General features: G+C 35.6%; 1 protein-coding gene across 1 annotated transcript in view; it reads left to right on the top strand.

Annotated features, from left to right (window-relative positions):
* KIF14 (kinesin family member 14) overlaps positions 1–26,317 on the top strand; it is a 53,662-nt gene that overhangs the window by 9,601 nt on the left and 17,744 nt on the right. Inside the window, exons 10-22 of the mRNA XM_040636424.1 lie at positions 89–204; positions 1,612–1,784; positions 2,881–3,028; positions 3,293–3,356; positions 6,014–6,198; positions 9,333–9,435; positions 10,573–10,733; positions 13,176–13,323; positions 13,830–13,982; positions 15,580–15,706; positions 18,623–18,716; positions 19,266–19,398; positions 22,676–22,776. Of these exons, the coding sequence (XP_040492358.1) occupies positions 89–204; positions 1,612–1,784; positions 2,881–3,028; positions 3,293–3,356; positions 6,014–6,198; positions 9,333–9,435; positions 10,573–10,733; positions 13,176–13,323; positions 13,830–13,982; positions 15,580–15,706; positions 18,623–18,716; positions 19,266–19,398; positions 22,676–22,776 (1,706 nt within the window). The remainder of the gene's footprint in view (positions 1–88; positions 205–1,611; positions 1,785–2,880; positions 3,029–3,292; positions 3,357–6,013; positions 6,199–9,332; positions 9,436–10,572; positions 10,734–13,175; positions 13,324–13,829; positions 13,983–15,579; positions 15,707–18,622; positions 18,717–19,265; positions 19,399–22,675; positions 22,777–26,317) is intronic.

Here is a 26,317-nt window from a genome sequence, read left to right as displayed (position 1 = left end):
GTAATTATATGAGGGAAGGAATGTATTTGTGAAATAAATGTATTGCTGAGCAGTTATTTTAAATTAGATGTTTTTATCTTGTATACAGGAAGGTGTGAGTATTAACAAGTCCTTGCTCACATTGGGAAAGGTTATATCTGCACTTTCTGAACAAGCAAACCGAAAGAGAGTTTTTATTCCTTACCGTGAATCTGTTCTTACATGGCAAGTATCTTTTGAAGTACAAAGAACTCTATAAAATATAATGAATATTATGGGGAAGAGAACTGACTTCATATAGCCTTGGAACAGAGAAGAAGTGCTTAGCAGCGTGAATTCTAGAGCCAGACTACGTGGATCTGAACCTTGGCTCTGCATCCTATAAGCTCTGTGACTTCGGGCAAATCACTTCATGTTCTAATCTGTTTCTTCGTCTGTAAAATGAGGAAAATAACAATACCTACCTTTTAGGGTTATAGTGAAGATTAAATAACTGCTATGAAACTCTTAATGCATAGTATGTGCTGTACTAGTATAAACAACTAGTACTATACTTACTATTTCTAGTGCTTAATGTTTGAGCATATATGATACCTCCAGACATGTTGCCATGTGTGTAAAGTGAAATTGTTTTGTGTGGCACCCACTGACTAGCATTTAAGTGTTCAGTAAGAGTTTTTGTTAATGAAAATTTTTCATTAATCAGATACATTACATTCAAATTACATCTGTATAGATTTAACATCCAGTTGTGATAAACATTAATATAATTTTGATAAGGGCTGCATCTCTCCTTGACAGCCCCGATGCGAGGCTCGATCTCAGGACCCTGAGATCATGACCTGAGCCAAAATCAAGAGTTGACGGTTAGCTGACTGAGCCACCCAGGCCCTCCCGACCACTGTGTGTCTTTATAATTGGTTTATAAGAATGTAGTTGTCACCTGAAAACATTTAAGGGAAAATCTGATTTTTTTGGTTCTTTTTGAAAGCTAAGAATAGTGAAATTCATTCTGCATTAACAAAGGTGTTTTAGTCTCATATTATCTTTTCTCCTCTAAAAGGGGGCTTTTGCATATAGTGGAAAACAAAATTTTTGTTTATATGCCCATTCATCATTTTCAATATTTATTGAGCACCTGTTCCTAAAGGTTGTGGTAGCACTGGGAATACATAGATGACCAACCCACGTAGTTTCTTTCCTGAAGTGGCTCACAGTCTAGTCTGGGGCATGGGGAGTGGTATCTTACTAAATATTTGATGGTTAACCATATTTTAAATCTTTGTACCAGTTACTGTTTCATGAAACAATATAAAAAGTATAAGATAAAACAAAATGTTCATGAGATCTAAAAATAACTACAAATACCATAAAAGTTCTGAATGGTGTTGCTCATGGCCGGCTCAGTCCATAGAGCATGTGACTCCTGATCTCAGGATCATGAGTTCAAGCCCCACATTGGGTGTAGAGCTTACTTAAAAAAAATAAAAGTAAAAAGTCCTGAATGGTATGTGAGTGAACAGTATAATCCTGTATCATATACCCTATTAGTTTGTTTTGTGCTTTCTACATAATTACTGCTATTAGGTTGTTGTAGAAACATAGTCTAATTATAACTTATTTTCCTTGAAGGCTGTTAAAAGAAAGTCTGGGTGGAAATTCAAAAACTGCAATGATTGCTACCATCAGTCCCGCTGCCAACAACATTGAAGAAACATTAAGCACACTGAGATATGCCAGCCAAGCCCGAATGATAGTCAATATCGCCAAAGTAAATGAAGATATGAATGCTAAGTTGATTAGAGGTGAAGATTTTTCTAAACATTTAATTATTTTGTAACAGTTAAATCTCAAATATTAATCTCAGTCATGAAAATACGCAACTTAAGAAAATTAAAGATTTTTCTTTCATACCTACTTATAATAGATACTAGTCATCATTCTACAATGATGCGGGAAGAGAGATGGAAGGATGATGGGAAAGAGAATTAGTAAGGGGAAAACAAGCAGAAAAAGACAGAAAATAGAGAGTGGGTAAAGGGGAAATGGCAAGCATAGAAAAATAATCTTATAGACTGAGTCAGATGTGTGCAGCAGAATAGCAATACTGTGATTTATTACTTTTCCTCTTATGACCTTTCCTCCATTGTCATTCTGTTTATCAGCTCTATTCTGGCTTAGTTCGTTGATGTAAAGGATAGTGATCTGAAGGCTTGAGTTTCTAGCATAGGCCTAACTTCATTTATGCTCAGTACTACTTTCTGTGTATTTCTTGGGGATCACTTGCTTAGGATGGACTTGAGTACCTGTAAGGAACCTTGATTTGTGCAGTTTTCGCTTTGCTTATGTGGAACTACCATCGTTTCATGGTCCTTTGTCCTCTGGCCCTGTGAGCAGCAGAGGGTAAATGTTTACTTCAGAGAAGCAGGCCAGAGAAGAATGAATTTGCTGTATTACAGTCCATCTTCTCCCTTTTGGATTCCCCTCTCTTTCACAAATAGGGCTATTTTCATTAAAAAGAAGTACTCTGAACTCCAGCTTGAAAAATCTTTGATTTTTTATCCAACATGTCTTTATGAGTAAGGTTTGCCTTGGGACAGTTCTGGCTTATGTCTGCTGCATCAACGTGATTAACAGCGCTTCTCAAAAGTGTCCTACTTTGGACAATACATTATATGACCATATTACTTATGAGGGGGGAAATTCATTAAGATGGGAGCACTTTTTCAGGTTAAGGTGAAGTAGAAATGTATAAGTAATGTAAGTAAAGTAAAATTGATTTCTGTAAATAATCTTTAGTAATATTTAAAACTCGAAATAAGATTGGAGGACTGTGCCTACTGTGGTAATTATTATATATCAAATGTTATTAATTGTGCATTTTTTAAAATGAATATTTAGAATTGAAAGCAGAAATTGAAAAGCTAAAAGCTGCTCAAAGAAACAGTCGAAATATTGACCCTGAACGATATAGGCTGTGCCGGCAAGAAATAACATCCTTAAGAATGAAACTGCATCAACAGGAGAGAGACATGGCAGAAATGCAAAGGTGGAATATAGTCAATATTTTAGATGTCAGTGTGTTGCCTGGAATCATTAGACTGTTGGGGCTGGGATTGGTGGAGAGGGAGGAGTTTAGGAGGGATCTGTGGCTCTGTTTTCGTACTTTCTGTATGAATAGAACGGTCCATTCCCAGACTATCATATTATAAATATTCCTAAGTGGTTTCCTAATCTTTATTGATGGTCTTTAATTCTTAATCTTATGCATCTGGATATTTTTAACTCTATTATTTTGTTTGTCTTTGGAAAGAGTGTGGAAAGAAAAATTTGAACAAGCTGAAAGAAGAAAACTTCAAGAAACAAAGGAGTTACAGGTATCATTTCAACTCTCTAAACTAATTTGAAAATTAAATAAAGATGACAGTACATATGTAAATCTAATTTCTCAAATACTCATTGCATACTGACTCTATACCAAGCAATGCCATAAAGAGAAATAGTACAAAGAAGTGTCAAGATCAAGATTCTGATATACCGGGGCGCCTGGGTGGCACAGTGGTTAAGTGTCTGCCTTCGGCTCAGGGCATGATCCTGGCATTATGGGATCGAGCCCCACATCAGGCTCCTCTGCTATGAGCCTGCTTCTTCCTCTCCCACTCCCCCTGCTTGTGTTCCCTCTCTCGCTGGCTGTCTCTATCTCTGTTGAATAAATAAATAAAATCTTTAAAAAAAAAAAAAAAGATTCTGATATACCTAGGGGCTCCTGGGTGGCTCAGTTGTTAAGCATCTGCCTTCGGCTCAGGGCGTGATCCTGGCATTCTGGGATCGAGCCCCACATCAGGCTCCTCTGCTATGAGCCTGCTTCTTCCTCTCCCACTCCCCCTGCTTGTGTTCCCTCTCACACTAGCTGTCTCTATCTCTGTCAAATAAATAAATAAAATCTTTAAAAAAAAAGATTCTGATATACTTAGAGCTCATAGCTATGTTAGAAAGTTAAAATATAAATAAACCATCTAATTCCATTCACTTTGGTTCAATAAATATTAAATGTTTTTTCTGTGCCAGGCATGGGGGGGGGGTGCCAAGACGAATAAAATGTAGTTTTGGCCCTCCAAGAGGGAGGTTTATGTAAAGGGAGGTTTATACTGTAAATAGATGACTGAAATGCAGTGTGACTTGACTAGGTTGAACCATATGATGCTGCCATTTTTTAGGTAAGAAATGGTTGAACACTGGGAGTGTCGTATGGTTCAACCTAAGGCAATGAAAAGCATGTAAAAGGAAGAGAAGCAGAAGATAGGAGGGAGTAATTAACTTTGATGAGGATGGTTATTAAGGAGGACTCCTAAGAGAAAGGGACAACTAAGCAAGATTTTGTTAGGCTACCAAAGTCAAGACTTCTAAGCAATGAATCCCATGTTCAGAAGCATGGAGGGACAACACAGCTTGGATGTCCACAGAATTCAGAACTTGTATATTAATGGTGGTGACAGAGATTGGACTGGAGAGAGATGCAGGATTCAGATCATGACATGGTGAGGAACTTGAATTTAGGTGACTGGGAGCCACTGAACCTTTGAAATGTAAAGGAAGTGACACGGACAGACTTGGGTTTTAAATAGATTCTTCCGGTAATGGTGGACTTGAGGGAGGAAAGACTGATGCTGGCTGGGAAGGTTACTCATCTAGGAGGCTGTTGCCATGGTGAAGGCAAGAGGTGGTGAGAGCTGGAGTAAGGCAGTGGCAGTGGGGATGGCTAGTGGAGGAGTTGGATTCAAGAGATAGAAAGGAGGTAAAACTGATAGGCTCAGAGGGTGTTTTTGGATATGTGAGGATATTGAGAGAAATGGAAAAGTCAAGAATGATGCCCAGGTTTCTGAAATGTGTGCATTGCATTGTGAAATTATGAAGTCATCATGGTGGTGAAAGAAGTCAGATGACAGTGGGTTGAGGAGTGACTAAGGAAATAGGGCCATACATGTAAACTCTGAAAACCTTGAGTGAAAAGTCAGAGAAAGGGGCTGTGAGATCGTGGGGAAGTTTTGTTTCTTTCATTTTGGTTTTGTTTCTTTAAAGGATGGAAGACACTTAAACTTTCTTATAGGAATCAAACTCCTTAATGGAAGGAGGTTCTGAAAGAGATTGGAGAGCGTGGGTCAAGGGCAAAGGTATTGGCAGTAAAGGAAATATTTCAAATGACTGGTAGGCAAAGTACTAGAAGAATTGAGAGGAGGGGGGAATATTCCTTGGGAGTGGTGAGTCCAGCCTCATAGAAGAGGTGAGATTTGAGTTTTGAAGATTTAGAGCCTGGGTAAAATTTGGATAGGTAGAAAAAAGGAAGAGTGCATTCTAGGAAAGGAAAATTGTATGAGAGCAAAGGTGCAAAAGCGTAAGGTGTCCTCAGAAGAAGGTGTGTGGATCAGTGATTTTGGAGCAGCATTTGTACATGGTCATAAGGAGACGCAGTGGGCAGGATATGTTATGGTTAGTTTATTGATTTTCAGGCTAAGTAATTTGAGTTTTATCTTGTAGGAAGTGGGAAGTGATTGAGAATGTTTGACCGGGGAGTTGACATTTTGGGAATACCCTTTCAGGAGAATTGATTTGGTATAGGATGTAAGATGAACTGAAAACAGGAGAAATTGTTGGCAAGGCAATCAGGCGGCTGCCGCAGTGGTTCAAGTATGAGGTAATAAGGGTCTGAACTAAGGTAAGGGCAGTAAAGATGCAACAAAAGGAGTTGATCCATTCTGAAGACAATCAGTCACTAAGAAAGGGCACAGTTTGAGGTGACGGATGGATGCATGAGGGGGCTCAGGTTGGTGAAGGTCAAAGAAAGGCCAACATAACTCTAAAAGTCTAAGTGTGATGGTAACAGTCCCGGGGAAATCATGAAAGAAATATTCTAAGAAACCTTTATTGAGACTTCACATGCAGTGATTTTAATGTTTAACGTTGACCATTTATTTTAGGTGGATTTAATAATTTGCTGCTCTTTGTTAAGGTTCATTTATTTTCTGACTTCCACTAGAAAGCAGGAATTACATTTCAAATGGACAACCATTTGCCAAACCTCGTCAATCTCAATGAAGATCCTCAGCTATCAGAGATGCTGTTATATATGATAAAAGAGGGAACGACGACAGTCGGAAAGTATAAACCAAACTCCAGCCACGATATTCAATTATCTGGGGTGCTGATTGCTGATGATCATTGGTATGTTATCCTTCTAAAAATAAAAAGGCTCCTGGTCATTTTTTTAGTAGTCTTCCGTATCTTGATCTGTGTGGTTTCCTTCACATGAGGCATTCATGTATACGGTTTCTTTGGTATAATTCTTCAAATGCATTCTTTATCCAGGAAAAAGAGACATTTTGAGTGTTTTGTAAGGAAGTTAGGTTAATTACTGTCGGTTTGAGGTACAGCGTAAGCTCTCTATTTCTGTTTTGGTGTATGTGATCTGTTGGTTGAGGGATCATTTCGTTTCTTGGAATTATAATCATTGGCATGAAATTAAACTTCTATCCATCTTATATGGCAGGATTTTTGGTTGGATGGTCAAATTTAAAATTTTTTGTTTCACGTGAACTTTGTTCATATGAATTGAATGATTGTATACATATTGTCGGGATGGTTGTATATGCAAACCGCTTTGGCTCCATGTTGTGTTTTCAAGATTCATTCATTTTGATGTTCTTTTATTTTTACTGCTGTGAAGTATCTTACTGTGTGCATTTATCTACCTTTACTATTATAATAATCTCTCTCTTTTGTTGATAGACATTTAGGTTGTTTCTCATTTTTTGCTATCACAATATTGCTATGCATATTCTTATATATATCTCTTGGTACAAATGTGAAGAGTGTCTCTAGAGTGAATTTCCCAGATGATAAACTGAGATATGAGCTCTGAAGGGCTAGCCAGTAGGAAATTGAGAGGCCTAACCTACCAGACTAGTCATGTCTAACTTTCTATTTACCACAATCTGCTCTGTATATATTGTGATTTTCTAATTATGCTATAATAATAATTTTTAAAATTTGGGAAACACTCTTAAATTATATCTAAAAATACTTGAGATATTAGATTGTAGGGTATGTTCTTATTCAACTTGGTAATTTCGCAGTTTTCCAAAATGGTTATGAATTTTTACTTCCACTGGCATTGAGAGTATATATTACGCCACATCCTTGTCAACACTTGGTACTGGCAGACTTCAATTTATGCCCATCTAGTGGACATGATATGGTATCTCATTGTGGATTCATTTTGCATTTCTCTGACTAATAATCTCTTCATGTATTTATTGGTTATTTAGTTTGCTCTTCTATGACTTCCTGTTCAGGTCTTTTGTCCATGTTTCAGTTGGATTGTTTTTTCTTAGTAATTTATAAGAATTCTTTATATATTCTGATTGCCAACCCTATGTTTTATGTGTTGCAGGTATCTTTTTTCCAGTGTGTGGCTTATCTTTTCACTCTCTTTTGGTGCCTTATGATGGATCAAAGCTCTTTGTTTTATTGTTGTTGTAGATAGCATCAATCTTTTTCCCTTACAACAACTGTGGTCTTGTTTAAGAAATCCTTTCCACATTGAGGTCATAGAGGTGTTCTTCTAACTTTTCTTCTAGATGTTTTGAAGTTTTGTTTTCACCTTTAAGCCCTTAAGTTGTCTGGAATTTTTTGTTTGGTGCAAAGTAGAGGTCTGAATTCGTTTATTTCTCATGTGAATAACCAATTCTGCCAGTATCATATATTAAATAGTATATTGCTTCTTTTGTGATCTGAAGTGTTCATATAAAAAATTTCCAAAAACAAAGTCTTTTTCTTCTCACTAATACTCCATAGTCTTAATTATTTGAGCTTTATAATGTCTTTATATCTGGTATGCTCATCTCCTTTTCTTCAGGTCCTTTTGTTATTCTATTAGTTAACTGTTTTCTGTAACAAATAAGTGTAGTATTATTTACACCAGTGGCAAAGATACATAACATAATCCCAAAGTGTTAGGAGTCCAGTAGGGGATTAGGAAGTCCCCTGCTTGCCTGGCACTCTATTTCCTGTTTTAGTACACTCATCACTGTTGCCTTACTCACTATACCATGAACTTCGTGAGCATTGGTTTCATGTCTGTCTTCATTGACGAGACCTGTCTAGCACACAGGGGCTTAATGAATAAAAGAGCTCCGGTACATATCAGTGTATATTAATGTTACATGGGACTTGCATTCTTAATACTTAGAAGTAAAATCCACTTCTAGCTTGAGCCCAAAAGATAAGCTTCTAGCATTTAAGTTGGGCCTTGAAGGATGAGAAAGATAACATCCTTCCTATTTTGGAGAAATGACTCAAAAGAGAGAAGCTGATGTCAAGGCAAACTCAGGGTACTGATGTAGGTGATTAAGAGTAAGATGTGGTTCTTATGGGGAGATAGTGGTGGATAAAGAATGTTGGTGGTGAAGCCAGATTGTGTAGGTTTCAGAATGACAGGCCAAGGAATGTTGACAGACCTAGGAGAGAGAAGGAATCAGAACAAGTCGATCTTGTTGAAACCTTTACCTGGTTAAGACACTAGACTGGTGGGAGGGACATACTGCCGAGGGGTAGCTATTCCTTCCAGATTCTTTTCTCTAGGTGCTATAACTAAACTGTTACTCTTTAATTATAGATCTTGGAGCCTAATCAACAGTTAGAGGTTTTGGGTTGGGACTCAGCTTTTGCTGCAGGTTTTCCCTCTCTGTCAAGTTAATCTAAAGATGAATTGGACTTTGGAGTGTCTTTCCTATTCTCTAAATAAAAAGACTCAAAGGAATATGTAGCATTTATAGCTGATTTTCCATAGTGTCAGGGTCTAGTTAGTTAGATGACTAAGGAGTGTGTTTTTATCTCCATGCTTTTCCTTCTGTATTACCCTACTTTTCATGACAGGAAAATGTTTGTTATTCTCTTCATCATTAAAACTCATACATAAAACCAGTAACTAAAAAATAAAACACTTAATAGTGTTTCATTCATATGTAACCATTGTCAGTTTTCTAATGTTTTTTCCTTGAATTTATTTCATTTTATTTTATTTTTGGGGAGAGGGTTGGTATTTTTTTTAAGTAGTTATAGTTAAAATACATACAATGAAAATTCTTCCCACTACTGATGGATGGAATTGCTCAGGTTTTTTTTTGCCAAAACTTCAAAATGTAGTTGGAGGAAAATAAAAGAATTTTACATTATTTTTGTCACAAATTGATATGAATCTTAACACCAAAGGAATAACCCAGGCAGGATTATCTTGTATTGCCTTTTTGTTTTTCCTCTATCCTGTAATTATAACAATATACTTCTTATCTTAACAGTACGATAAAAAATTTTGATGGGATTGTGAGTATCATCCCAGTTGGAGAAGCAAAAACATATATAAATGGAAAGCACATTTTGGAATCCACAGTACTACATCATGTAAGTCAGTTAGTGCTAAAATCTAATAAGTGGTTTGACTTTGGGCAAGTTGTTTAATTTATGTGAGTCCCAGTTTTCTCCTCTGTAAGATAAGGTTGTGAACTAGATTGAGGACTTTCCAGTTCTAAAATTCACTTTTCTATTAATTCATTAATTGCCTTCATTTGTGCAAAGATAAAAGTTATATCACTCTAAACCAGTACCTGAAGAGCTCCCCACTGACAGCACCATTATGTGTCCAGTAAAGAGCTGGGCTTTGGAAGTAAGCCCTGGTTATTTGCTATGTGACTTTTGGAAAAAGTTATTTAATTAGGGTGATTGTATATCACCAAAGTCGGGACACTGTTGAGAGCATTTTTATTTTTATTTATTTATTTTTAAAGATTTTATTTATTTATTTATTTATTTATTTATTTATTTATTTATTAAAGAGCGAGCATGAGAGGGGGGAAGGCAGGGAGCCCAATGCAGGACTCAATCCTGGGACTCCAGGATCATGACCTGAGCTGAAGGCAGTCACTTAACCAACTGAGCCACCCAGGTGCCCGAGAGCATTTTTAATAATTATGTTGGGAGACAGGCACCTGGGTGGCTCAGTTGGAAGAGCATGCGAAGCATACCACTCTTGATCTTGGGGTCCTGAGTTTGAGCCCCACGTTGGGTGTAGAGTTTACTTAAATAAATAAAACTTAAAAAAAAATTACATTGGGAGAATAAGCGTAAACCAGTCTGTTGCAGGCAAACCGAGACAGTTGGTCACTTCATATATATCCTACCTTTCAGGGGCAGGGGAGGGTTAAGTGAAATAATTCATCTATAGTTCTTAACACAATGTCTGCAAATTGTAAGCTCAGTGAATGCTTATTGTTTTTATTAAACTCTGTGCTCTTTAACTTTCTTGTTCCTCAAGTTGAGACAATAGTATTATCTCACTGGGTTGTTGTGAGATCACGTATATGTAAATTGTTTAACACAGTGATTGGCATATAGAAAGTATTTAATAAATGTTAGTTGCTATGATTTTTATGTTTATTATTACTAATCTTAGACTATATTGAATTGCTGAGCTTAATTATTTGTCCTATGTAAGTTTTTGGTTAGACTCACCTCAAGTAGTAAATTTTTTGTGTGTTTTAGGGTGATCGGGTGATTCTAGGTGGAGATCATTATTTTAGATTTAATCATCCGGTAGAAGTCCAGAAAGGAAAAAGACCATCTGGTAGAGATACCCTTACAAGTGAGGGTCCAAAAGACTTTGAATTTGCAAAAAATGAGTTGCTCATGGCACAGAGGTCACAGTAAGTATTCTTGTTGATATAAATAGTAAGAGTATGAGAGAGGTCTGCAAGAGAGAGTTAATCATATTGTGCTAGTCTCTGGCAGTTAATTCTTTGGGTGCTAGTTTCTAGTGACCTGATCTTTTCTCTTGGTACATTCATTCATTTAGCAGACATTTATTGAGCAGATATTATGTATCTGTCACTCTACTAGAAATACAAAGAATAACTGAAATTTAGCTACTATACCAGAAGAATTTATCATCTCATGGGGCTGACACATGGTTGCGACAGGGTGCCATGACAGAGTTCTGCACTGTGTGCCGTTTATGGAGTGAGGGGTGACTCCTAGTCCTGACCAGGAATCAGCAAAGTTTTCTAGAGGACGAGAAGACATCCCTTGGAATGGAGTCCCAAGAGGCCATTAGAAGTTAGCCAGTGAAACAGGGGAGTGTAACCTTTTTGTTTTCTTTGCCCCATTTTTAGCTCATGCCATATCGTAGGATTTCTGATTTAAGCAATATCTTTGTAAACTAACTGATAAAGTATACATAAATAAAATACTAGAGAGTTAGGACTTTATCTTAAAGGATATGGAATCATTAAAAATTTTAGGCGGACAAGAGATAGACCTGACAGAACCACAGCTTTAAAGCTCACCCTGACCCAAGTCTGGAGAATGGACTAGAGGCAGAGCAAGCATAGCTTGCAAATGCCACTCAGAGATGTTGAAGTAAGAGAAGTACAGTGTGGTTGGGTTGGAGAGAGTTTTAAGGAGAAAGAATCAACCATGTTTGACGACCAAAAAGGAGGAAGGGAGGAGGAATCAGAATGACTATGGATTGGGCTAATCCTACTTTATCTTTTAAAAAGTCTGAACTTGCTTTTGCTCTTTTTTAAAAAATTGTGGTACAATGTATGTAATATAAATTCACCATTTTAACCATTTTAAAATATACATTTCAATGGCATTGAGTGTATTGACAGTGTGTACAACCATCAAACTATTCATCTCCAGAACTTTTTTCATCATCCCAAATTGAAACTCTGTCCCCATTAAACTGTGACTCCCCATTCTACCTCTTCTTGTTGTCCTCCCCCCCCCCCATCAACACTAGCCTTCTTTCTTTTGATATTCTTTTTTCAGTGAAATTAGGGATGGAGATTTCTATACAGTGTAGTTGCTAAAGCATTGATTTTGTTTTTATTTTTATTAAAGATTTTATTGAGAGAGGGAAAGACAGAGACAGTGATAGAGATAGCAAGAGAGAGCACAAGCAGGAAGGAAAGGGATCACAGAGGGAGAGGGAGAAGCAGACTCACCACCAAGCAGGGAGCCTGACATGGGGCTCGATCCCAGGACCCGGGGATCATGACCTGAGCAGAAGCAGATGCTTAACTGACTAAGCCACCCAGGCATCCCTAGAGCATTGATTTTATTGAGAAGAAAGAAGCTTTTAGTTTTTTATACTCCTTGATGCTTTTCCCTTATATATTGAAAGATGACAAAGCTAATTTAATGTTTTGACTTAACAAAATGTCAAATTATTATAGGTGGTTGAAAATATACAATCTATTTTATCAGCTCTCATTACATTTTTAGAGTTATTTCAATATTTTCCCTAACCTATGACCTAAACATGAATTAAAAGTTACTGATACATGAAATACAATTTTGGTTCTAACCATTGTTAAACATAAAATACCCTTATTTTGGTGGGTATTGGGTGGCTTAATTGGTTAAGCGTCCAACTCTTGATTTCAGCTCAGGTCATGACCTCAGGGTTATAAGATTGAGCCCCGCGTTAGGCTCTGGCTCAGTTGGAGTCTACCTGACATTCTCTCACCCTCTCCCTCAGCCCCTACCTGTGTGCCTGCATGTGCACACACATGTGCGGGCATCTGTATGCTTTGTGTTTTCTGTAATGTTAACGGTAATGTTTACTGCAGTGTTCACTATGACATCGTGATTTTATATAACTTATTTTCTTTAAGATTAGAAAATACAGGGGCGCCTGGATGGCTCAGTTGGTTGAGCATCTGCCTTTCGTTCAGGTCAGGATTTCATTGTCCTAGGATCGGGCCTCCCATTGGTCTTCCTGCTCTGAGGGGAGCCTGCTTCTCCCTCTCTCTGCCCCTCTGCCCTGCTTGCCTCTTTCTTTGCTCTATCTCAAATAAATAGATACAATCTTAAAAAAAAAAAAGATTAGAAAAATACATTTACTTAAATATCAGGTATCTGCTATAGTAACTAAGAAATAAGCAAATTTTCATCCTTTTATATTTTGCGTAAACCATGCTAAAAGCAATAAAAATTTAAGAACACTGTTGACAGAGTGTCAGAAATTAAATGTTGAGTTTTAAATTTTTGTTTAATGAAAACATATTAATGTGATTAAGAACTACTATAGTATATAAAGGATTCTTGACAATGTATCCTGTAAATATTTTGCTACTTTGTAGACTTGAAGCAGAAATAAAAGAGGCACAATTGAAAGCAAAGGAAGAAATGATGCAAGGAATCCAAATTGCAAAAGAAATGGCTCAGCAAGAGCTGTCTTCTCAAAAAGCTGCGTATGAAAGCAAAATAAAAGCACTAGAAGCAGAACTGGTAAAAGGCAGAATTGTTTTTTTTCCTTCCCTGCTCGTGCACCCTAAGTAATGTATTGCCTGTAAAACTGAGTATATCCCTAGAAGGAAACTGGGGGAATATCAAAGATCAGAGAGTCAAAGCCAAGTGAGTCTTGGCCTCCTTTAATTTCACTTTAGAAAGCAAGTGAGTTGTAGACAAATAGGTGTTGGAAGAAGAAGAAAAATAGAGAAGCTTCTGTCATCCACCTACTTGAGCCCTTGGCTCTGTCTGTGGTTTCCTGGTCATCTTGCATTCCCACAACCCATTTTAGAGGAGAGTGCTCTAGAAGGTTTGACTAGTGATGCTTATTTTGAGTTAGATTAGTCAAGCTTAATGAGGTAAAAAAACTACAGGGCAACTTTTCTATTGATGAGTCTATTTCTTATACATTGATGAAAGAAATGAACTCTTGTACATTTTTAATATTGTTTTTGAAAAAACGTTGTGCGTTTTTGCCCGTTATTTTTTATTATTGTTCTTTAAAGAAAGAAGAAGCTCAAAGGAAGAAAATGCAGGAAATAAATAACCAAAAGGCTAATGACAAAATTGAGGAATTAGAAAAGGCAAAACAGCGACTTGAACAGGAAATCTATGTCAACAAAAAGCGATTAGAAATGGAGACTTTGGCTACAAAACAGGTAATTTCATTTTGTAAATAGTTGGCTCTATTCTGAGCAACAGCTGGATTTTTCTTTTTCTTTCTTTCTTTTTTTTTTTGTAAGAACTTACGAGGAGAAAGCTGGCTGAATCTGGGTCTCCTGATGAGAAGGGCCCTACTTCTTCTTGTTTTGTTTTGTTTTTTTTTCTTCTTTTGGGTGGGTTGAGATCATTTGATTTGATTTGATTTTTTTTTTTTTTTTTAATGAGAAGGGCTCTTCTTGCCTGAAAGCCTACAACCTGGTAATGCTCACAGCTCTACTCGGACATCATCACACAAACATTTTGAAAGGGACAGAGCTCTTATTTTGAGCTGGCTCCATTACAGTTTTCCCTTTTTATGCCTCCACAACTGTCCTGTGATCCTTCAGGCCAAATAATGTAAATGAATGAAATCATGCTAGAGCATAATTGTAGAAGGAAGAAAGGCACAGCTCTCGTACTGGGTCTCATCCTCATGTCAGAATGAAGCATTATCCATTCATAGAAAGTGTGGCCAGCAGGCTACTTGCCTGAGTGACTCCTAAGAGAACTTAAAATAGGGCGTTCATTACCCCAGTCATATGAGCTCAGGCCCTGAAACTTTTGTCATCTCAGTAAGGGCAGAGACATCTTTCAGGATCTGACTCACATTAATCAAGTTCCAAAGACTGAACTGTCAGTATTTTAATATCTTCAGTTACCTTTTTATCAACATTTTTGGGTATTCATTCTCCTTATATTAGCGGTCGTTAAAGTATGGTCTTTAGTCCAGCAACATCAGCATTACTGTCAGAAGTGCGGTTTTAGGCCCCAGAACTCCTAAATCAGAAACTCTGGAAGTAGGGCCCAGATCTATTTAACAAGTCTTGCATGGGATTTTGATAAATACTAAAGTTTGAGCAGCACTGTTTTCATCTCCTCTTTGATTCCTTGTATCTTAACCTCAAAGTTTTATCCTCGAGTAACAATTTCATTTTTCTTTTTTCCAAGTTTTATAGTAAGAGTGTGGGTAGAAGAAAATTCCTCTAGTAACCCCAAAGTTCTGATACTATAATATGGTCATAATATGTAGCTAGTCAATTCTAGGACACAAAGTAGCTAGTGGACCACCTGAGGGAGTTTTAGAAGAAAAAACAGAGCTGTTTAAATCTTGAAAACAGTAGTAATTACTGGGTTGTTATAAGGTCTATTTGTGGCAAATAAGGTTTTTGTGGTATCTTTTAAACTTAACTTTATTTGGTCAACAAATGTTCTTGAATGTGGGCTCTTTTGAGCAGTTTTTTCTCTCTCCTTTTTTTTTTCATAAAGGTCTTTTTTTTTTTTTTTTTTACTTCCTATCAAGGGGAAGAATAAGATTGATTTATGTCATCAAAAATTCCTGATGACTTTGTTATGGGATCAAATTTAATAAAGATATTTTATAAATTGATTTTTAAAGAAAGGCTTTTTATACTTAGTGAAACATGTAAAATTTGTATGCTTAATAAAATGCATACTATGAAATGAGGTTTAATTATACTGTGTTACCATTATCAATTATAATTTCTCTCTTTGTATATTTTCATGTATGGGTCTCTGTGAATGAATATCAATTAGGCTTTAGAAGACCACAGCATCCGCCATGCAAGAATTCTAGAAGCTTTAGAAACTGAGAAGCAGAAAATAGCTAAAGAAGTACAAATACTGCAGCAAAATCAAAATAATAGAGATAAAACTTTTTTAAGTGAGTATATGATGATTTTAGCAGAAATTTGCTAAAGTTATATATGTTATTTCATATGATACAATTACTAAAATGTTAGAGTTGGTTGCCTTTGTATATTAAAAATGGTTTATTCTGGATGTTGCTGACCTTTTTGCATCTAAATAAATTTGTATGCATGATTGTTTCAGAATATTCAGTTTTTAGAATATTTTAGTTACATAAGCAAATAGTAAAATTTCAAGTGTTGCTTTAATGTGTAACATGTTTTTTAAAATGCAATCTTATGGGGCGCCTGGGTGGCACAGCGGTTAAGCGCCTGCCTTCGGCTCAGGGCGTGATCCCGGCGATCTGGGATCGAGCCCCACATCAGGCTCTTCTGCTATGAGCCTGCTTCTTCCTCTCCCACTCCCCCTGCTTGTGTTCCCTCTCTCACTGGCTGTCTCTATCTCTGTCAAATAAATAAAATCTTTAAAAAAAATAAAAATAAAAAAAAAATAAAATGCAATCTTATGCTCATTTTTTTAGGTCTTACGTCTAGGTTGGACTAAGTCATTAGGTACTTCATCTTCTTTTTCTCTTGGATGCTATTTTCTACATTGCTGTATAGAACATGACATGTATTTATTTATTTATTTATAGATTTTATTAATTTATTTGACAGAGAGAGAGACAGCCAGCGAGAGAGGGAACACAAGCAGGGACAGCGGGAGAGGAAGAAGCAGGCTCCCGGCAGAGCAGGGAACCCCATGTGGGGCTCGATCCCAGGACCCTGGGATCACACTTGATTCGAAGGCAGACGCTTAACGACTGAGCCACCCAGTCACCCCTAGAACATGACATGTTTTTAATGACTTTTTCTTATGGAAAATTTCAAATAAACTATAAAAGTAGAGAGATTAGTACAACAGACTCTTATATACTTATCATCCAACTTCAGCCATTTCTAACGCATGTTCCGTCTTGTTCTGGCTGTACTCAGCCCCCTTGCCTCCCTGGACTGCTGTGAAGTAACTCCGAGACATCGTATCATTTGATCTGTAAATACTTCACTATGTATCTCTGTATTAGATAAGGACTCTCTATTTCTCTCTCTGCCACTCTTTAAGCATAACCATGATATTGTTATCAAACCTAAAAATATTAATAATAATTTCTTACACTCATCAGATTTTTAGTCTACATTCATATTTCCTGAATTGTGTCAAATTTTTTTTCTATCTTATTTGTTTGAATCAGGGTAACAACATGATTCGCACATTGTGTTTGGTAGATATGCCTTGTTAAGTCTTATTTTATTTTAATTATTATTATTTTTAAAGATTTATTTATTTTTTTTAGAGAGAGAGGGAGAGAGAGTGCCTGTGTGAGTGGGGGCAGGGGGTGGGGTAGACGGAGAAAGAGAATCTCAAGCAGACTCCGAGCTGAACACAGAGCCTGACCTATGACTAGATCTCAGGACCCTGAGATCACAACCTGAGTTGAAATCAAGAGTCAGACATGCTCAATTGACTGAGTCACCCAGGGGCCCCTAAGTCTCTTTTATTTATATTTATTTTTCATTTTTATTAAGTAGACTGCATGTCCAATGTGGGGCTTGAACTCACAACCCTGAGATTGAGAGTCACATGCTCTACCTACTGAGACAGCAAGGTGCCCCCATTAAAAAAAAATAAAAGATTGATTGATTGATTGATTGATTTTAGAGCAAGAGCACACGTGGGTGGGGGGAGGGGCAGGGGGAGAAAATGCCCAGGCTGACTCCCTGCTGAGAGCAGAGCCCAAAGCACAGATCCCATGACCCATGAGATCACAACCTGAGGCAAAACCAAGAGTGGGATCCTTAATGGACTGAGCCACCCAGGTGCCTCTTTTTAAGTCTCTTAATCTGTAAATTTGCTTTTCTTTTCTCTCTCTTTCCTCTTGTAATATGCTTATTAAAGAAATCAGATTATTTATCCTGTGGTTTCCCAAATTCTGGATCTTGCTTTTGTATCTCCATGGTGTTGCTCAACAGATTCCTCGGCCCCTATATTCCCCCAAGATGGCAGCCATTTCTTCAGGCCTGTCAGATTCAGATTCAATTTTTTAGCAAGGATACTTGGTAGTTGCATTGTATACTTTCTATAACTTCTCTTTTCAAATAAATCTGAAACTATTAATGCTTGTTATATCTGTTATAAGAGGTAAATAAATACATTTATTAATACATCTTTTTATTCTTCTTAGAGCCTAAAAAGGGGACCAAACAATGAATACTTGATTTTTTTACCGTGTGTATAATGAATTTTTCCCTTTCAAAAAAGTGTTCTAATGGATGATTGGTGATAAGTTTGATATAGAAAATATTTATGATAAAATAATAAAATCTTAATTTTAAATTAGGAAAATGGAATTATGGCCTAAATTATTTCCCTTTTTTGTTTTGATATTCTGAAATATATGTTTGTTTGTTTGTTTGGTTTTTCAGGCAAAATAAAAAAGGATTGTGGTTCTATATAAGTAAGGCTGTAGTATGCTTTACCCAATACTTTAAACAAATTAGATATTAAGAAAAATTAAAAAATTTTTAAAAATTAAATTAAATTAGGAAAAATTAAATTAAATTAAGAAAAAATAAATCAGAAAAAGACTTTAAAGATTTTAGAAGACAAAGCATTTTCTTTGGCATTTCCTCTCTTACAAAATCCTTTATCAACTTTCTATATCATTTTCAGTCTTTTGCTGTGTCTCCACAGGTGAAAGACATCATTTTCTATGAAGAATATTTTATTTCAGGCTTGAGGAAAAGTTACTCAAATATTGCCCTTATTTTCTGCAATAGTTAAAACCATTTATTTAAAATCAGTATTTTTTTTTTCAGGAGTTGTTCTGCCTAGTGATATAAGTCAGGGCTCATATATGTTTTTTGAATCTTCTCTGTGTGTTTTCTACTAGTTCAGACCAATTGGAGCTCCATGAAGCTCTCAATGATGATTCAAGAAGCCAATGCCATCAGCAGCAAATTTAAAAAATGTTATGTTTTTGGCAGGTGAGCAATTTTTTAGCCTAATTATAAAGTAATTCTTTGTTTTAAACTAACTGACCTTCATATGATTACTTTCTAAATTTAGTTTCTGCAAAGACATAGTATCTATATCGCCTGTCTAGGAGAGAATAGTATCAGAATTCCCAGTGTCACATTTGGACTCCCCTTTCACAGCTCACTCTGGAGTAAAAGACTTTCAACAATTAACATACCATACTAACTATATTAAGGATGTTTATAAAATGTACTTATTTTATAAGCAGAATAATTTTAGGTGTTTTAGGAATTTACTAATCTTTTGAGTTGCAAACTTACTAGTATTACATGTTCGGAAAGAAATATACCTAATTAGAATTTGATTTTTAAAATTTTATATAAGAAGCTATTTTTATATAGTATATATTAGACATGATTTTTTACTGTAATAAAAATGCTTAACATTGGAAAGAATTAGTGGACCGAATTTTTATGAAAGTTATTTTAATTCAGAAAACTCTTATAAATGGGTATGTGTGTTTTAGGATAAGCATTTTTCTTTGGTTTTTCTTTCAGACATGATGTATCAGATAAAGGAAGTGGTTCTGACACTTCTGTTCGGGTTCGTAACCTACAACTAGGGATCTCAACTTTCTGGAGTCTGGAAAAGTTTGAATCTAAGCTTGCAGCAATGAAAGAACTTTACGAGGTTTGGAATATTATTAAAATCTATAAATTTTTGAAATAAAAAAATGTGCAAGTGATGTGTTCTTAGTAAAGAAAATTTGGCAAATAAAGGAAAAGGCGATTTATATTATCCAAACCAACCAATATTAACAATTATGTATGTTTACTTTACTTTTGCCTGTAGATGGGGTTTTATCAATTTATTTTAATATAGTTATACGTGTAATAGAGAAACTTAGTGCTAAATCTGTTCCCAGTTATAATTGTGTGTTTTCAAAATTTTACATTTAAGCTTAAGAGAAGAAGAAATTTGATAGACATAAAGCACTTTACATCATTTGTAATTATCTTCAATACCTATACTGTACATTTTTACCTAATTACATTTCCCAAAAAGCTGTGCTTTTTGGTGTTACCAATTGTTTTCTATTTTAATAGAACTAAAAATATCCCTGCACATATTGGTTTTTAATATCTAATTTCCTTGTTTTCTCTTTTCTAAAATGGTACCCCAAAATATAATTTTTTAATTACATTTTGATGCTCAATAACAATCACTTGTCGGAAATATTGCCATTTACCAATGCTACCAGTTTGTTTTAATTTATGTTATTAATACTTAGTGAATCTGAGGATTTGACTCTTTGTTTCCTTATAGGTAAAGTATGTGCTCATGTTCTTTGAATTTTACTCACACATTTGAAATATGGGTAATGAACTAATATGTCTATAAAAGTTCTAACATATCTTGATAGTAAACCTTTATTTTATATTTATAATAATTTTTTTCCCAATTACATTGACTTTTTTCTTGGTTTTATTTTGTTATATAGACATTTTAAATCTGGTGTATTTGAATCTATCTATTAATCTGGAGATGCTGCTACTGAAATATTGTCCGTTTCTCTGTTTACTTTTAATTTTTTGTAAACATTTGTTATAGTATATTGTGAGAGGTATGGATGTAAAGGTAATTTTTCCTCCATATGATTATCTTAGTATCCCTAAAGCATTTAATAAATAGGTGCAATAGGTATTAAATTGTTGCTACCATTTGTTAAATATCTCACCTTTAAATAATGTGACTCTATATGGAATTATATTCTGTACTACTTAGATAATAACAGTAATGGAGATATTATATGTAAAAACTTACAGGATGCTGCCAAATTATATCCATAATGTTTGATTCGTGTAATGGAAAAATGAAAAAAAACTAAATCGTTAATCTAGAAAATAACAAAATAAAACAAAGGAAAGCAAATGAAGGAATGATTACAAATTAAAGCAATAATTAATAAATTAGAAATTAAACTCAAGCTCTGGTTCTTTAAAAAGATGAAACATATGATTTTCAGAATGGGCAATGGCATTTATACAAAGATAACAAGAGCATTTAAAAATTATTTTACATGTAAAACTTTACACTAATAAATTTGATAATTTTCTAGAGAAAAAAGACTTTCTAGAAAAAGATCAATTATGAAAGTTAACCTAATGGGTGAATAACCATGCGATAAATTGAAAAGTTTGTCAACAAATTGGTCTTAACAAGAAAAAAAAAAAAACTGTAAAGGAAAGGTGCCTGGTCCTAATCAGTTTTATGGGGAAACTTTTTTAAACCACCAAAGAACAGAGGTGCCTGGCTGGCTCAGTCGGTAGAGCATGAGACGATTGATCTCAGGGTCGAGTTCAAGCCCCATTTTGGGTGTAGAACTTACTTAAAATAAATAAATAAATAAAAAAGAACAGATAAATATGATTGTGTTTCAACTCTTCTGGCACATAGCAAAGGATAGAAAGTGTCATAGTTATGATGCTAGAATAACCGATTAAAATTAAACCAAACAAAACCCACAAAAACTGAAAAGATGATTCAGAAGAAAATTACAAACTAATAACCTTCATATGAACATAGCTATAAAAATCCTGAAAAAAATGTCAGTAAATCGGGGTGCCTGGGTGGTACAGTTGGTGAAGCATCCAACTCTCTGTTTTGGCTCAGCTCCTGATCTCAAGGTTGTGAGATCAAGCTCTGCTCTCAGCAGAGTCTGCTTAGGATTCTCTCTCCCTCTCTCTTTGCCCCTCCCCCCTGCATGTTCTCTCTCTCTCTCTCTCTCTCTCTCTCTTTCTCTCTCTCTCACCAATAAATACATAAATCTTTAAAAAAAAAAGTTAGTAAATCAAACCCAAAGGTATACTCAAAGAATACTTATACCATGATCAAGTAGGGTTAATTCCAAGAATGCAAGGTATATTATTCATAACAGGAAATCCAAAAGACTGAAAGGAACTCACATTGTTTATCTCTAAACGATGGGTTTGTCAGTGATTACATTTTTGTATGTTTATACATATTAATAATTTCCAAATTTCCTACAATGAATGTGGATTGCTTTTGTAATTAGAGCACAAAAAAACTGTATTGAAGTCATTTGATCATTCTTGCCTTGTCATATACATTAAAATGTATATTTCAACTGTTGATGAAATAGTCTTTGATTATTTTTCTATATAATTATACTATTTCTGGATCAAGCTCTCTCTATATATAGTATTTTGCTTGAACTTTAATTAATATTACTTTAAATACTTAAAAATTCAGATTATTATCATGATTAATATATTCAACCAGGGAATGATTGAATCTTAATGTTGTCAGATTATTCTTTTATTTTTCTACTGAGGATTTATCTTTTTTTTTTTTTAAAGATTTTATTTATTTATTCGACAGAGAGAGAGACAGCTAGCGAGAGAGGGAACACAAGCAGGGGGAGTGGGAGTGGAAGAAGCAGGCTCCCAGTGGAGCAGAGAGCCCAATGCGGGGCTCTATCTCAGGACCCTGGGATCAGGCCCTGAGCTGAAGGCAGATACTTAATGACTAAGCCACCCAGGCACCCCAGGATTTATCCTTTTGGTTTTTACTGTCTTCTAAATCCCAAGTTTATGTTTTTGAATCATTTAATGATTTCTGTGCTTCCATTAGTAGAGCTCTTTCAATACAATTTCTAGCATCATGTGCTTGATTTTTTGTTTTGTCAGGAATGCAGTATTTTTAAGATTTATTTATTAGCGTGCAAGTGGGGGGAGGGGCACAGGGAGAAGGAGAGAGAGAATCCTCAAGCAGACTCCCTGCTGAACACAGAGCCCAGTGCAGGGCTCAATCCCAGGCCCCTGAGATCATGACCTGACCTGAAATGAAGAGTTGGACGCCTAACCGACTGAACCACCCAGGCACCCCAGTTGCTAAACATTTTTTAACCCAAATTAATAGAAACCATATATTTTATTTTTCTTAGAGCAATAACAGTAACAAGAGTGAAGATGTCTTTTGTGATCCTGAAGATGAATGGGAACCTGACATTACAAATGCACCAGTTTCTTCCTTTTCTAGAAGGAGGTAAAGACATTTTGTTATTGTTTTTTTTTTGTTATGGGTGTATGTATATGTATCATTTCCTTATTTTAAAAGAACTATCTATTGTCATAATGGATATGTCTGTGCAGGGAACCCAGTAATATAAGAGAAATAGTATGTTACTGATTAAATTACAGCACTTGGGGCATTAAATTGTTTATCAGTCAGTTAGAATAGGAACAAAAATGGTCAGCATCTCACCAGATAAGTCTTAAGAGCGACTTAGAATAGCATAAATTTAATTTCCTATAAAAATGAATAGTGTTTATTACTTTTAAATTACCTTTTTCAAGAACTTGGCATATTCTATGATATTTTATTGCAAGTTATAGAACTTTAAATGCTGTCAAGTTAGTTTGAGCACCACAGAAGAATAAATCAGGGTGATTGAGAACTTCTGTATATAATGCTGCTTATTAACTAAAAGCAGAAAAGACTTCCACGGTGAATAGATGCTTTTCAAGGAAAGACTAGTTCTGTTTAGACGTCAGATGCTTAGATAACAGAGGGGCAGAATGGTATAATAGAAAGGCCTTGGTCTTGGAACCAATTTAGCTGCTTAGTTTGGTTTTTAAACAAAGACTTCTTTTTAAATAAATACTTCTTCATTTGGTTTTGAAACAAGACTACTGTCTGCTATGTCTTGAGGATACAAAGATGAATAAAAAATACTCTCTGTCCTCAAATACCAGGAATTGAAGAAACTAGAAGAACAGTTGATAGAGACCCAAAATTGGGTCAGGCAGAAGGACTGGAGAGGGAAGTCCGGTTTTATACATATTCAAGAAGAAGAATCAATAAGGACTTGGTTAGCTGTGGGGTTGAGGGTGATAAAGGACTTGGGGGGGGGTGAATCCCAGTCTAACAAGGGTGAGTGGCTGAAGGAAGGTGGTGTTCCCTGAGGCGGAGGGTCAGATGAGTTTATTTTTGAACATGATGAGTTTGAGATACCCAGGGAGCATCCAAGTGTATATGTTCACGTCTAGAACTTGGGAGGAGGGATTTGGGAATTTTCAGGATGTAAGAGTCGGTGGCATTCGTCCATCCAACAGAACCATCATCATTGTCAAGAACACTGACCGAGTGCATGCTAAGTATTATTTCATGTAGTTCTTACAGAACAATGAGGTTAGTGCTGTCGTTACCCACCTTTTACAGATGAAGAGGCTGGGGATTTAAAGAGGTTAAGTTGTCCAAACTCACAGAGCTGATAAAGGAAGAGCTGGCACTCAAATCCAGGTTTGAGTGACTCTAAAGGTCCTGATTTTCTTGACCGCTGTGCCATATTGCCTCTCTGTTGCATATGAAAGAACAGAATCTTCCTGGTTAAATCATTTTTTTTTCCACTTTATCATCTTCAGCTGCAGCTCAGAATCCATTTGGGTTTCCAGACCTTTTCAGGCCCTTCTTGATTTTGAACATGCTTATTTTAAACTCATTTATAAAATTTCAAAGAGATGGAACTACTTTAAAGAGACTTCTCCCTCCTATTACTTCTGTTCTATTTGCTACATGGTAACTAAGCTACAGTAAGAAACAGCCAAGAACTAATAACCAATACATGTTATCTTATATGTTATATACATAACAGCTGGGTATTTCAAGCTGAAAGAAATACAAAACATGTCCTTTAAACAAATTCTGAGTTCCTTGAGCATAGGATACATATCTGTATCCCCTACAATGTACTGTAATAAAAAAGTCACAGGCTCATGTCAGAGTCCTGGGTTCTAACTTTTTTTATTAAGTTTTTTATTTTAATTCCAGTACAGTTACCATACAGTATTGCATTAGTTTCCAATGTATAATTGAGTGAGTTATGCCGAGTGTAGCCATGGGCAAGTGACATCACATCTTTAGGCTTCAGTTTTCTATAAGATGGAGACAGTAATACATACCTATTCTAAAGACCCTGTTGCTAAGTTTAAGGGAGGTCATATATAAAAACAATTGCTTCTCCTGCTACTTCTACTATGACCACCATGGGATGATGATGATGTTGTGAAGTAATTGTAAAGATTAGAGATCAAGTATGTAGAACTCCAGGGGCGCCTGGGTGGCGCAGTTGTTAAGTGTCTGCCTACGGCTCAGGGCGTGATCCCGGCGTTATGGGATCGAGCCCCACATCAGGCTCCTCCGCTATGAGCCTGCTTCTTCCTCTCCCACTCCCCCTGCTTGTGTTCCCTCTCTAGCTGGCTGTCTCTATCTCTGTCAAATAAATAAATCTTTAAAAAAAAAAAAAAGTATGTAGAACTCCCACTACAGTGGATAGGTGTTGAATAAATGGCAACTCGTATTATTGGGTGCTTCTATATACTAAGTAAGATTAAATCTTGGAATATAGAGATAATAATATTTCCGATTTAATACCAATTAACAGATAGTGATATCTTCAGGTGATTTTTCTTGAGGACTTCAAAACAGTGTTGGGTTCTCCAAAATGAGTTAAAGATGGCCCTCGGGGGAAATTGGACAGAAGGGTTTGGGGTACTTAAGCTAACCTGGAGTAACATAAGCCTCCCAAAAATTCAGACCAGAACTGCAAATTCATCAGAGGGTGATTTATAAATCCCTTTAGATTTTATAATACTGGTTTCTTATTATATTTTATTATAAACAGATACAAACTTGGTGTACTTAGAATTATGGGTCACAGTATTAGCATTAATAATTAATGAACATTAGTGAGTGATGGGATGAGTTATTTCACTCATGAAGGGGATTAAGAGTATACTTATCGTGATGAGCACTGAGCAATATATAGAATTGTTAAGTCACTATATTGTACACCTGAAACTAATATAACACACTATATGTTAATTATACTTGGATTTTAAAAATTAATTAAAAATAAATAAATAATGAGCATAAAAATGTTAGCTTATTAAAAGTTGGTGATTTACATCTTATTTTCTGCTAACTTCTAGGTTAATAACTAGGGAACGAACAGAAGTTTAAATTATTACCAAGAAATTAAAACTTCTTTTGATATTTTTTAGTATGTTAAAATTAGGTGTTTTCATTTGGTAGAGTTTTTTTTTTGAGAACTTCTATAATTTGAAAGTATATAGATATTTTTTAAATGAATTGCTCTTGGTCAGAGACATTGTATATGAAGTTTCAGCCTTGTAAGAATGTTTATGACAGAATTGCAAACTCTAAGAATGCCTGCAGGTAATGGAAACACTGACAGATTCTTAATTATGGAACCGCTACCGGGCAACGACACGCCCTAGCCGCTCTGCGATGAACTAGACTGGTTTGGCTGCCTATAAATTTTGAAACGTCCTGTGGACAGTTAAAAGTAAAATTTCCCCAGAGGTTAAGTAAACATTCTTTGAAAGGAATGTGACAAGCATTTTACTTGAGTTTAAACATTGTTTAACTGTGATAGTGTTAGAAGAATAGGATTCCTAGTTTAGACTTACTGTAATAATATACCCTTCCCTTTCATTCCTAAGTACAAAAACCTGTTAGCTTTGACAATTGATATTTCTTCTTCCTATTATCAGTCCTATTGGGA

Source organism: Ursus maritimus, unplaced genomic scaffold (assembly GCF_017311325.1).
Source record: "Ursus maritimus isolate PB19 unplaced genomic scaffold, ASM1731132v1 scaffold_2, whole genome shotgun sequence".
Classification (NCBI taxonomy): domain Eukaryota; kingdom Metazoa; phylum Chordata; class Mammalia; order Carnivora; family Ursidae; genus Ursus; species Ursus maritimus.
This window is presented reverse-complemented; position numbering and strand designations above follow the sequence as displayed.